The sequence below is a fragment of the Meleagris gallopavo genome, chromosome 12 (assembly GCF_000146605.3).
Source record: "Meleagris gallopavo isolate NT-WF06-2002-E0010 breed Aviagen turkey brand Nicholas breeding stock chromosome 12, Turkey_5.1, whole genome shotgun sequence".
Classification (NCBI taxonomy): Eukaryota; Metazoa; Chordata; class Aves; order Galliformes; family Phasianidae; genus Meleagris; species Meleagris gallopavo.
In genome coordinates this window covers 3358326-3371904 of record NC_015022.2, presented here as the reverse complement: position 1 = coordinate 3371904, position 13579 = coordinate 3358326, and the positions used below count along the sequence as shown (strand labels likewise).

Below are 13579 nucleotides of genomic sequence, written 5' to 3'. Positions count from 1 at the left end.
TGCCAACACCGCAACGAAGCGGAGTCCGTGCGGGGCCGGAGCGGAGCGGCGCTGTAGCGGGGCACGGGCGCCCCCTGCCGTGCGCACGGGGTCAGGGCGGCACGGAAACCCGGAAAGGCTGTGTGCTGGGCTTGCGGAGAGGTGGCTCCCCCGGCAGCTCTGGGCCGGAGGCACGGAAGATGTTCCTATCTGATGCCAGCTGATGGGCAGAAATGGCAGAGATGCACACTCTCGTCAGCTTTATGAGGGAAGGTGTGAAGACAGCACGTTTACAACCGGACGCAAAACCCAACAGGAGTAAACACATTTACTTAGGGCTAGGGCAGCCCTGCCTTTCGTTACTTGCAATTGCAGTCCTTTGTTTTCAGGCTGAGTTTTTTGTCCCTGTGACTCAGAGCATACAACTGGTTGGAATAGACTGCTAGAGGTCATTTAGACCAAACTCCTGTTCAAAGCATGACAAATTACACCAGGTAGCTCAAGGCCCCATTCAGCTGAGGTTGTATTGCCTTCAAAGATGAGATGCACTAACATCTCTGGGCACCTGGTCCAGTTTCTGATTCCTTGTGGCTATGAGCTCATATTAGCAACTTTCTCAATGTCTTACAAACATGGAAGTGTCACCTCTACTCTCTTCTATGTACTGGGCTGCTTGTGGCACCACGCAGGAAGCACCAGCTGCCCCAGCTGACGGCTCTGGTCAGTGCCAGGAAAGAACAAGAAGCACTGCAGCCAGAGCAGGGAGTTTATGTGCATCTAACCTAAAAAAAAAGCCGTAAGGCAGAGGGACAGCAGCACACAACACAGATGTTGAACTGATGACAACCAGTAATGCCACAATTCAGTTCAACAAAAGCTAATGAAGTTTAGAGCAGGAATGTTTAATCATTTTATATTCATAAGAATGAAACATCTTAATGCAAACGCTTTCTGAAACCTTCTGTTCTATTACAGATCTCAACATTCTCAGCTAACACTGCATGGAAAAAAGCTTTTCTTGAAATACCATTTTCCTCATAACATCAAAGTTTTCTTTCTTTCTTCAAAACCAGCAGCAGACTGATAAGAATACTGCAGCTCACCATCAATAAGCATTTAACATAACTTCTCATGAGAGCTAAAAAGACAACAAAAGAAGATTGAAGTGTGCCATAAGATTTAAGGCTTACATCAAAGCAATTTTATGTAGACTCTTTTTATACAGTAAATAGTTACATATAATATGCATGACAAAAATATGACAGTTATAGTATTTAATATCTAATATCCAATCATCCAATCTAAACGTAGGTATCCAAAAGGATTTTATTTATTTATTTATTTTTTAAACAGCATTTCATAGTCACTTAGCTCAGAAGTTGGCTGCAATAGCCCTCACTCTCTTCAGGAACTGGATGGAGCTATTAACACAGGAACTTTCATTAAAGTTAATGCATGACGAAGTTCCACTGCAACCCTCTGAAAAGCAGAGTTCTATTAAAATAAATTCAGACACTTAAGTACATTGAAATGTATTTGTGTCCTACAGTAGAGTTTGATACTTTACTGGTCAGAAACCTGATGATAACTTCAAAAGGCACTGAGTTAAACTACAGTAACTCTGGTCCACAAGCACTTTAGAATCTTGGTATGACATAATAGAAAAAACTACATTTATTCAATATAAATTTCTTTCATCTTTATCCTAGCCCCAAAGTAGTCAAATTATATTGCACTTTTAAAATATTCTGTGTAGGTTATGATAAAAATCTAATATTTACATGTTGCTGTTAAAGAAGAATACATTACTTTGTAAAATATTTTAAGAACCATGTCTTAACACTTATTCTTGCATTCTTAGTATAACCAGAGGCTACGTATAATATAAAGGGGTTTTTTCCTTATGAGCTCCTATTCCAGAAACATTTTTGGTCCTTCAAAAAAATGTGTTACATTGCAATTCACGTTCGTAACTGATACAGACATCTGCCTGAAATTGCAGTAGCCAAATAGACAGAATATTTAAATAAATAAATATATCATTTCTAAATAAGTGTTAGCTTTCGACTTCTGTAAACAAACTGCTGTGGAAAGTCTGTAAGAAGACTCAGTTTGGTGTGTTGACTTTAATTGGCAATACTTTTGATTTATACAACATCTGCCAGGGTAGAAAACAAGTTGGTAGGCACATCTTATAAATCTGTTTGGAAAAAAGAAAAAAAAAAAAAACCACCAACAAATACTGATTGTTCTTCAGGTTGTCATAAGAATAAATAAGAATGATTGAAGAATAACACCAAAACCAAAATTGACATTCATGTGATCTGTAAGTGGAGGGGGGGAGGAGTAACTCTATTCATTTTTAAAGAAATTAACAAGCCATAGGTGAATATATGATAACCAAGATGTACAGAACACAAAAGTTGGCAGCAGAAAATAAGCGTTATAAATTTATAGAAATACTGATTTAGACAGAACTGATATCTCAGCTGCATTTCGCCAGAAGACAATCAATCACTATTCATTTCTCAATCCAAATTTGAAGAAACATTCCAAATCTGTGTTTGGTTTAAAAAACAAACAAACAAAAAAAAAACAACAAAGCACTATTTCAGATGAAAGTTTGCTGACATCTACATTACCTACACTCCTGTTAAAACAATAGCAAAGAACATAACGGATATACACTTACACCATTGACATATCAATATATGTATACATATGTTCCAGAAATTCAAATGATGTCAGGAGGTGTCGCGGGCTCTGTTGACTATATTTTATATAGTACAGTTGCAGTTTAAATGTTCACATTCGTGACCTACGAAAAGTGCTCTATGTATACATCCCTGTGCTTCTCTAAAAAGTTTTTCATTCTATGTAAAATATCTTTCTTTTGGCTTTTATCACTAAATACTGATGGTTTGAGAAAATAATGAAAAGTTGCTTACAGGCTTTTGCAAAAAATACAAGATTTGTTCTCTATGATTGTCACTGATTGATGAAATGATTAAATGTTTCTGTTAAAAGACTCCATGCTGGTCAAGCTTGCTAGTTTGCAGACACTAAGAGTAGTCACAATATCTAATCTAAATGCTTACTCTTTGGAGTTAATGGAACCTTCAAGAAGCATATGAAAATCCTCATTTCAGAAACCTACCTTTTCTTACTGCCCATACATAAATATGCTTTTACACTTGTTAATTAAAAGTCCTCTCCTTCCCTTCCTTCCAAAGTAGAGAATTTAGGGAATATGCTACTACATCAAGCTGATGAACTTATCCCATCACTAATAAACTGCATACCCTGCAAACAAAAGTCAATGTTGTTTGAGAGGAAAGCACAAAAATTATTATCAAGAGTTAATAATGCTCATTACATGAGATGTGATTTGTCTGTAAGTTAAACAGTTAAGCTGCAACTGTACTATAACTTAGCATGTACATTAAGTTTAATTGTAGCTGAGTCAGCAGCCACATTTGCCTTTTTCTTGCTCCTCACTCAATTGTTCTGTAGAACTGTGCCCATTGGAACGCACTACCCCTTCTGGGATCCAGGATTTATCCACACATCGCTCCATGCGCTTCATGATGAGGTCAAGCAGTGTATCAATGGCTTTGCTTACATTATTCCCATTAGCTGCACTGGTTTCAAAATATGGTATCCTGCAGAAGACAAAAACCACAAATCTAAATCACAGTTTTATTCATAGGAGCATAACCAATATATCACTCTTGCTATATATACTTAGAAATTGCACTAACAGCGTTACCGTTCCTCCACAGTACAGAGACACTAAGTGGTCAGTGGTCTGAAATGTAAAAGAAATGAATGAAACGTCTTACTCTGTTGGTAGGACAAAAGGGTGAGCATTAATTTACACCTTGGGATCCACATTTTACGGAGGCACTGGTTGTTACAAAGCCCCAAGGCTCATTCACCCACGCGAGACACAATTTCTTAATACGGCCTTCTCTGAAGAAGTGTTCTTCACCGATTTCTATCTACATCAGCTAGGGTGTCTGCAAGAAAGGGAGTGCACATATGCAGTTCCCCAGCAGGCAAGGCAAAGACTCCTGATGCAGTATTCTTATCATCACTACAAAAGGCGTCACTAAACTAGACCAACAACTTACGTATTTTACAATGTCAGCAGCCCCAGTAGGGGAAGACTTCTACTCCAGCAGAAATCTCTCCAGCAGTGAAACTTCAGGGATAAGATAGTCTTATTATTAAATTCAGCAACCCCTGCTCCCTTAGTGAACAGTCCAACTCTGTATAAGCCCTCATCCACAGTAAATAACCACAAACAAACATGACTAAATGCAGACACGCTGCTTGGGAACCCAGATTTTGAGGGAAGCAGAACATCCATGTTGTGATGGAGAGCATGCGTATGGTATTTTCTCCTCTCTCCTTATTGCTCTAAGCACTCCATTCCTAGCAAGACAGGAAAGCTGCAGACAGAGCTGGAGATAAAGAGATAAAGGAGAAACCATAGAACTAGGGAAACGAACAAAATACACGAGTTTATATCATGTGTGAAAGCATTATCATGATAAAGGAAGGAACAAAGTCAGAAATAAAGCAAGCAAAGCAAGAGAGATGGTCAAGGGAGACTGAAAACAAGAAGCAGAGGAAGAAGCAGAAGAAAGTAGGACAAAGGAGTAAGAATCAACTTCGTCATCAAGGGAATTGGGAAGATGGTGATAAGTTAAAAAAGAAATAAACAAGTGTTGATTTCACCCAACTGGAAGCTAACTACAGATGTAAAAATAGAAGTACAAGCAGTAGTAAACATAAACACATGCAGGACATTTGCCATGTGAGACACCAGTAGGTTAATGAAATTTAATTCCAACGCTGTCTGTGGGGATGAGGAAAGGCTGTCTTCCAGCTGATTTGACTGATGTTTCATTTTCAGACTCTCTGGGAGAGTGCAGACGTCTGCACAAAAACAAACAGCTGAGCCTTTTGAGGCTAAGTGACTAACAACTCAGCTAAGTACAGGTGATCTGCAACCTGAACTAGAACTGGTCTTCTGTGGGAACTCGGCACTCTGTAATTAGATTCTCCAAATGCCTGAGAAAGGGTCCCAAAGGCTCTCAAAGAAACTGAGGTTGCATGTTTCAACTGTCATGCCAGTGGGCAAGGGCTGCTCCATAACAAACTGTTGTAATAAAACTCAACTTCTAAATTAGGATGTAATTGCTTAGTACTGCATTTTCCCTCCAAAATCTGATGCGACATTAATCAGTTAATCACCTCACCAAATGCTCTTTTAGATTTCACATCACAAAAGGCCCAAGCTTTCCATGTACCACAGAAGGCTTCAGCACAGGAAAGAGCAAGCAATTACACCACCATAATTCACCTGCCTCTCCAACTAAAGAGTATCTTTTTTACCAGAATGTTTGTGAAACAGTTTACTTCACTTTTCCTTTGCTTACTGCCAAGGAAAGAAAATTAACCAATTAACCACCCTCTAGTGCAAGATTATTGCAATATTAAACACAAAATCTTAGGTAATGCAGAAAACATTTATCTCTGACAGGAAAAAAATGCATTATACAGGTCAGTTCAGCATTCTAAAATACTTATTTGCACAATGATCTTCCATTCCAGAGGAAAGACACTACAGAAAGCATTTAATTTTGCTTTAAATACAGCAATAACTGGAAGGAAGTTACTTACCCATATTTTTCTGCAAGTTCCTTAGCCTCCTCTTCTTTCACCATTCGTTGGTCTTCCAGATCACTTTTGTTTCCACATAATACAATGTCAGGGTTTTCACAATACGCATGCATTTGTAGCTGACCTAACAGCAACAATACGAATAGGAGTCATGACTTGCTGTCACACAAAGCTTACCAAGAACGTTATCACATTTCAGGGGACACAAAGACCTTCAGGAAAATTACTTTTTGGAAAAAGGGAATACAGTTGTGTTCTGTTCTCTCTCAAGACTTCTGCAATTGCACTGAGGAACCAGGAAACAGGTAGACATCCACTATCATACACTCAGCAAACAAGCCAGAGGGGAGCAGAAGCCTGACAAGGTCAGCACAAAATCTGTATATTTGTAGCTTAAGGACTTATGCTCACCAAGTCCTTTTCACTGCCAGAAAAAAGTCCAACGCTTTCATATGATGGATGAAACAGTGTGTTTGGGAACTGCTTCCCCTAGACACATCAGCCTAGTAACATTCACTTTCTGTTAAGCTTTGCTGACAAAGCTTCAGCCAAGTCAAATATATTTTCCACAGATGTATGATACTAAGCATTACCCAAGTTAGGGATAAGTTTTTTCAGCCTGCTAGGTTAAAGTGCAAGGTTAAGTAAGCAAAGCTGAATTTCAGGTAAGCACTAGAAGCTCCCACTAGCAGCTCTTACAATTGTAAATGGAACATTTACTTTCTTCTTCCTCAGAAAGCTTCAAAACCCAGTATTTTCAGTTGTACTGCTCAGTGAGACTTTGTATTTGCAAGAATAGCTCCCATCTACCACTGCAGAAATAAAAAGAAAGAGATGAGAAAAAGAAATATCATACTTATCCAGTTTCTGACATTAAGGAAGCTTTGCTCATTTGTCAGATCAAAGAGTAGAAGAAACCCCATGGCATCTCTGAAGAAAGCAGTTGTTAAGCTACGAAACCTAGACAAGGAAAGCAGAATTATAAAGTTACTTTGAAAATACAATTGCATAGAGTCGTGAAGCTGAGGTAACTAAAGACAAGATTAGCTAGAAGAAAATATTCATCATGTTTATTTTGTTGATGTAGGGACTGGATAACAGGAATTGCTAACATTACTATGTCCTAATCCAGGCATAAGGAAGTCAAGGAGACATTTAAATAAAGCCCTTGAGGCTTGAGTGAAAGCTTTGTATTATACAGTATGCTTTCATCAGGATTCAGAAATTAAAATAAGAACAAAAAAATCAAACTTCAAAGTTAAACTTGTTACTTACATACATCAGTTCTTCCACTAGGATGCCTGTCTTTTAGTAGACAAGTAGGAAAGAATCACTGCAAAGTGATTTCAGAACACTGACTTTTCTAAGGCCTTGGCATAGACACATAAATTTAGGATAAGAAATTAAAAACTTTAAAAATATCTACATGCATTGGCCATGAACTAATAAGCTGAAGACAAAAAGCAATGATTACAGTTATAGTATTCTAATTTAATACAGTTGTAATTCAATGGGTACTCATAAGAAACTTTTCATCACTGTCAACCACCATATTAAATGGTATTTTCCCATCTCGAGTCATACAACTAAAATGTAACAATCAATAAGAAGAATTCACATACTCCATTCCATTTGCACCTAGCTTGGTAACATGCTTTACTTTCTGGATTGGAGAGGTGAGGAGGGAAGCATACCGTTCCTGCCCAGCAGTATCCCAGAGCTGAAGATGTATCCTCTGCCCTCTGCCACCAACGCCATCTGGCCCATTGGGTCTGTACACCTGTAAAAGGGAAATTTGTAAGACAGAATGTTAGCAGCCCAACCTCTATGGAACACAAAATAACTGACACTTAAAGTCATTAAGTGCAGCAGAACTATCACTGTCAATACAAGAATTCCCAACTACAACTCAATTCCTCTATTTTAAGACAAAAGTAATACAAGTTGCATTTCAATTTTGTATCTACTTGAGTATTTAAATAAGGGTAAAACTGGAAGTGGAAAACCAGTTTCCAATAGACTTCACATTCCAGAGTGAGTAGGAGCCACTGAGTTCTCATCAGACAAGTTTGTTTTTTGTATTTGATTTTCTATTTTTTACTATTATGTTCCATCCTATCCAAGTGAAAATCTACAAGAGATCATGCAATCTGGCAGTATATTTGTAACACTAACAGAACCTCGTTAGCAAACAGAATATACTCATGAAAATAAAGATACATCTTTTTAGTTGTCAAAAGATTGCTGAAAGAGATGGGAAAGATCTTGGATCATAGATTATAAAAGCAGAAACTGAATGCTAATTATGAAAGCTGAGGAGTTTACTCAGCATGACAATATAAATACGGGCATCTGTTAGCTTTAGAAGGATCAATTAAAAATAGGCTCATTTATTGTTCAGAACACTTCATGTCTTTCCCTTCAACTGTCATTGTAAGATTACTCGAGTTAACAATACTATCTTCAACGATATATAAGCTTGCTGAATTTGTGGATGATATGAATCAGGTTGCAAAACATAAGTCCTATCCTCAGTTATCAAATACGCTAACCAAGAAAATCCACCACATGTACCATCCCACAAAAAGAACACTAACTTATTCAAGGCACAAGTTTCACATTTCACAAAGACATTTACTTCTCCCACTACTGTGGTGCACATCATCCACCAAAAGCTAGTCTACACAATGTCTGTTTCACCATCCCCAGCTATCAAACTGACCTACCAAGTGTCATCACCAAACTATATTTCACAGTGCCATGTTCATGCCTTTCAAACACCTCCAAAGGTGGGGAATCCATTACCTTCCCAGGCAGACCATTCCAATGCTTAACCAGCCCTTCCATGAAGATTCTTCCTAATGTAAAAATCTAAACCTTCCCTGGCTCAACTTGAGGCTATTACCTATCACTTGTTACCCAAGAAAAGAGATCAGCATCCACCTTGCTACAACTTAATTTCAGGGAGTTGTAGAGGTCTCCCCTCAGCTTTCTTTGGAACAGACAAAACAGACAAGGTGCCTATTTAAACAACAATTTGTGGATTAGAAAAGTTTTTATGTTTTTCTTTCCACAATTCTTCCCTACTATTGGTAGCTGCTCAGGAAGCTAGATCAGCTCTGTACATTATCTGTACATTATGTTAACCCATTTGGCTCATATATATTAGAATGGTTTTAAAATTAACATTGCAGTCTTTGTTCACATTCATTTAAGTTCACAAACAATAAGAAAACTATTGCAGCCCAATCCTTCTTCATACAGGCAGTTCAACAATGAAGGCACTACTACAGCTATTATGAGCACAATTCACTGAGTAGACACTGCTCAGGGGTGTTGAGTCTACAAAATGGTTGCTGACAATCAGCTCTTTTTTTAACCTTGGAGAAAACAGACACACACACAAATAAAACCAGGCAAAATAAAATAATTTCCTTATCATAATTTTAAGTACATAGTAACTATAGATGGCACACTTACACAAAAGGATTAGCAGATCAGATTAAACAGATGAGGAAGTAGATTCTAGTCACCAGCAACAAAGGAGCAACCATTTTGAAGTAGCACACTGCTTGTGAAAACTCACCACTCTCTTTTCCCGGAAGTCAATGCCCACGGTTGTGATAAACTTGGAATTAAATTTGCCATCTGTATACTGGTAAAGAAGGCTGGTCTTTCCTACTCCAGAGTCACCGAGTGCTAGGAATTTTATGAGGTAATCATAGTCCCCATCAGACATAGTGAGAATTCAGGAGACACCTTAGAAAGCAAAGCAAAAAAGCATTAGTCAGGCGACAACCAAAGCTTCTTTTGACAAATGTTCACAACACAAGTCACCATTTGAAAAATGAAGTATCCAGTAATAGGACCAGTTCCGAGATCTTTTACACTGCTTTCACCTTAAACTCTTCTTTATGCCAAGTATCAAAAACAAACCCTGACCAAAAACAAAACAAAAAACACAGCTGATTTTTATTACACTCCTCTCACTTCAAAGAGAAGTCAACAAAACAATACACTGAAAAATCATTGTCCAAGAAAAGTGTTCAACATAACTGGAAAACAAACCTGAAGAACTCTTTTTAACTTGTGTGAAAGCTGGAAAAGCTGCTTAAATGCCTCGATGATGCAATTCTGATCTCACATTCACTGTGATGGGCTGCCCAGGAAGGTGGTGGAGTCACCGACCCTGGTGTTCAAGGAACATTTGGATTTTGTACTGAGGGATATGGTTTAGTGAGAACTATTGGTGATAGGTGAATGGTTGGACTGAATGATCTTGTAGGTCTTTTCCAACCTTGGTGTTTCTGTGATTCTGTAATATTATTAATAGACACACAGAAAATCCGCTTGATTTTTAAACTGACAATTACATTTAAATAAAAAGACACTGTACCATCTCAAAAAGTTTTTCCAAAGAAGCAAACTTTTTTTTTTTTAAATAAAGTTTAGAGGACAAGTTACAAAGTTTTTAACCATGATGCTAGCTCTAAACTAAATCATGTTTGATCTATTCAGATCAAAGTGAAAAAAACCAGCTAGAATGTATGACAAAAATGACTGGAAAATAGAATTAATAGTAGAAAGACTGCTGCAAATGCAGTAGTAGTTTCCTGTCGAGTAGCTACTGAGCGTCTCTTCCCCCAAAACAAACAATAGAGAACTGCCTTATGTTGTTTTCAAAGAACTGAACACAGAAAGACTAAAATAACCTAAAAGCAACAGAAAACTGACATAAAATTGTCTGTTATCAAGGAGGGAAATACAGAAGTACAAAAAACAGGATAGGTTATGAAATTAAATATAAAAGAAAGTTAAATTTGCTGTTTCCACTATAAGTATGTATTTTTGGAACTAGTTGTAGTTTGCACTAGATAAAACTACTCATTTCAAGCCAAACTCAGCAGCAGTTTGCACCAATGGTAAAACACCAATTCATTTGTTGAATATCAGCTCACAGCTTGACGTTTGGAACGAGCTCCATATCTCTAGGACGTGGGCGTCAATCACCACCATTAAACTAAAGCCATAATTAACTCCACAGTTTCAGCTTTTATGGCAGCACAACTCCTGGATACAAAGCAGAACCGTGACTGACCGATGCAGCCATGACTGGACTTACCACAACCAAAAGCAGACAATGGTCAGATTTATTCCACGATAATCTCCACTTGCAAAGCCAGCAGAAAGCATTTGACACCTTTTTGCCATTTCCAGTCCTGAAATCTCCGTTCCCACTCAACACTTAGTTTACATTATCCCATCAATTACAGCAAGACATTGCAGCCTATAGGTTTATCTCCAATAAGCTGATGTATTTCACACACTGTCACTTCTACACCAGAGACAAATAATTTGCTTTCCAATGTTTTGTTTTAATACTGTGTTTTACAATAGAGCAAGAGGTTGAAACAAAAACAAAAAAAAAGCAGTTAACAGTTATTTTTATAGATGTACTACAGCTTCAGGCCTGCATACACCACACAACTGACAGAGTGATGCATTCAACAAGCACGTGGAACAGGCAGCTGCACACTGACATGAGATCATTTCTAGCAGAAATTAAAAGCTTGATCCATTAACCACAGTCATAAATACCAGCAAAAGCTTCTATTTGTTGCTTGTTTAAAATCCTCGTCTATCTTTGGGATGCACAAAAACAATCAGATTATTTACCATGTGGCTCTGCAGAACCTCTTTTCACTGAAATGCATTAGAAGAAAGGGAAAATGCTTTAAAAAGCAAACCATGGTTTTTACTGAAGATTAAACTTGATTTAGACTTCCTTCTCTTACACACTGTTTCTTTTGCTCTCAGATGTTCCGCCAAGGGCAAAGAGCTGTGTAAATGCACCCTCTACTCAAGCACATGTTCTTTCAGCTTCAATACCCCTAAATTTGCTACTGCTTAAAAAGACTTAAATGCAAATCTTCATAAAATGTGCTAGCTCTGAGACAAGCTCCTTTCATGCCTTTTGCTACTGCACTCATACACAAGTATTTGCCCTGTCTTCTTGGTATTTTGCTAGCTAGCTGTTGGCCTATAGAACAAACTTTTAATAGCAAACAATTGGACCAGCTGGTCATTGTCAGTAAGTTGTGAGAAAGCTGATTTATCCTTCCTCTTCTGTAAGACGGCATAGAGGAGAAACAGGAATTGCAACAGTATCACGTGGAGCCATGAGAAATTGTTCAGGTTTGATTCCAAGACAAGTTGCAGCAGAACAGCTGCACCCTTCCACCAGCCTCAGCTGGGGAAAGCCTTAGGTTAGGCCTTAGGGAAGGAAACCTTAAGGTATTTCCACTGTTACACCAGATTTGGGAAGTACCTGTTTGGACAAATAAGGTCACACCACCCAGATCATTAAGCCTCAATTCTCCATGTGGCTAATAATAAATTGAATTTGCAATTGAGTAGTAGAAGCCTCAGACATAAAAAGTGTCTTATAAAGGAGTTGCTCAAGAAGGAAATTTTCTGCTTAGGTTTTTGAAATGCACACACCTTTCACTGCACCCCATAATGTCAATCTATTATTCAAATATCTCCAGGGAGTGGTTCTTGTGAAACCCTGTACAGTTAACCTATCCTTGGAGAGTTATTTTCAGAGCAGTTTCAAGCCTTGTCCTCCTCCCTGTACAAATATTTAAAAAAGTTATCTCCACCCTCTACTTCTAAGACCTGCAGGCCAACAGCCCAAATACATCCAGCTCCATATTATAGAAATAAGAACATATTTACAGCAAAGTACATGCACAGAAAATTAACAGTCATGGACCTACAAACCCATCCTATTTCTTCCTTCCAGTTCTGCTTTGCTTTCAAGTTAGGTCCTACAGCTTCACATTTTCCAGTCTTTCCTTCTACATTTCTACACCTCTTGCAACAGGAAAAGGGGAAGTAGAAGAGGAAGAAAAAGAGAAAATTGGTACAATCGGGATCCATCAGAGCTCAAAAAAAAAAAAAAGGGAGAAAGAAAAGAAAAGAAAAGAAAAGAAATACCACTGAAATATCATAGAACAACTATTCCCAAAACTTACTTGTACGATTAAGGGCTCCTTGGCTTGGAAAAAAAATAACGGAAACTGCAAAAAGGGTTTCTTTCTTCGTGAAATCCTCCTTGAATCCCATTCAGCTCTGGCTTTGCTTTTACCCTGGCATGCAGAAGAACAGGGGCTATAAGCAATACTGGGAAAACTCCACTGGCTTTTTCCATCGCTGATTCCTCACAGCCATCACTTAACCTGTACCCATACTGCTGCTGCTCTGGAGCCCGTCCATAACACAGGTGTCCAGGTTGTGCTCTGCCAAGAAGAGGTGCTCTGCAAAGCAGGTGCTGCTCTGTTTCAGTTGAGTTCCTAGTCTAAGCATCAACACTATTGGCTAATATTGTTGCCTCCAGGGCACAAGTATCACAATTCTGTTGTGAGATAAAACATTCTGGCGTATGACAGTGTTGTTCCTGAATAACTTAGGGAAATCATCTTGGCATGCAGAATTTGCCCTTTGCACGATGGGAAAAGGAATATGCTTTTTTGAACAAACAGGTATCACAAAATACCCAACTCCCACACTGTGACAAAGATGATGGAAGGAAGAAAGAAGAAGGTAGGAAGCAATAAATAGATGAGAGCATATGCCAAAAAAAAAGAAAAAGAAAAAAAGAAGGAAAAAAAAGAAGCATTGATCAGAATATAAAAATGTACACACACACAGCATAAAGCCCAGGAAATTTGAACATTCACTTAATCAGGCAGTCTTGAAGCACATCAGCTTAAAGTAAAGTACACCACTTACCCCAAACTCTGCTAAAGGAATAGTGAGAGCACACTGGAGATAGTACTGCTAGCAGGAGTATTTTTCTAGCACCACCTCTTTAGCACACAGCCAAGAAGCCTACGTGTCACCTGCT

At 38.3% G+C, this 13579-nt stretch overlaps 1 protein-coding gene across 1 annotated transcript; it reads right to left on the bottom strand.

Moving 5' to 3' along the window:
- Nucleotides 1-860: 860 nt before the first annotated feature.
- RAB27A (RAB27A, member RAS oncogene family) lies at nucleotides 861-12821 on the bottom strand. The gene is made up of 6 exons (XM_031555263.1): nucleotides 12708-12821; nucleotides 9257-9429; nucleotides 7365-7450; nucleotides 6527-6630; nucleotides 5671-5794; nucleotides 861-3641 (listed from the first exon to the last, which is right to left on the bottom strand). The coding sequence occupies exons 2-6, from the start codon at nucleotides 9407-9409 to the stop codon at nucleotides 3443-3445; spliced, it is 666 nt and encodes a 221-aa protein (XP_031411123.1). The 5' UTR covers nucleotides 9410-9429; nucleotides 12708-12821; the 3' UTR covers nucleotides 861-3442.
- Between the last annotated feature and the right edge of the window lie 758 nt (nucleotides 12822-13579).

Bases quoted from the DNA above. Each gene is read 5' to 3' on its own strand.
- RAB27A (XM_031555263.1), bottom strand. From the start codon at position 9,409: ATGTCTGATGGGGACTATGATTACCTCATAAAATTCCTAGCACTCGGT. The intron at 6,631-7,364 runs GTATGCTTCCCT...TTCCTTGTCTAG, and splicing joins GATACTGCTGGGCAGGAACG to GTTTCGTAGCTTAACAACTG. The intron at 3,642-5,670 runs GTAAGTAACTTC...TGTCTTCTGCAG, and splicing joins GAACTTGCAGAAAAATATGG to GATACCATATTTTGAAACCA.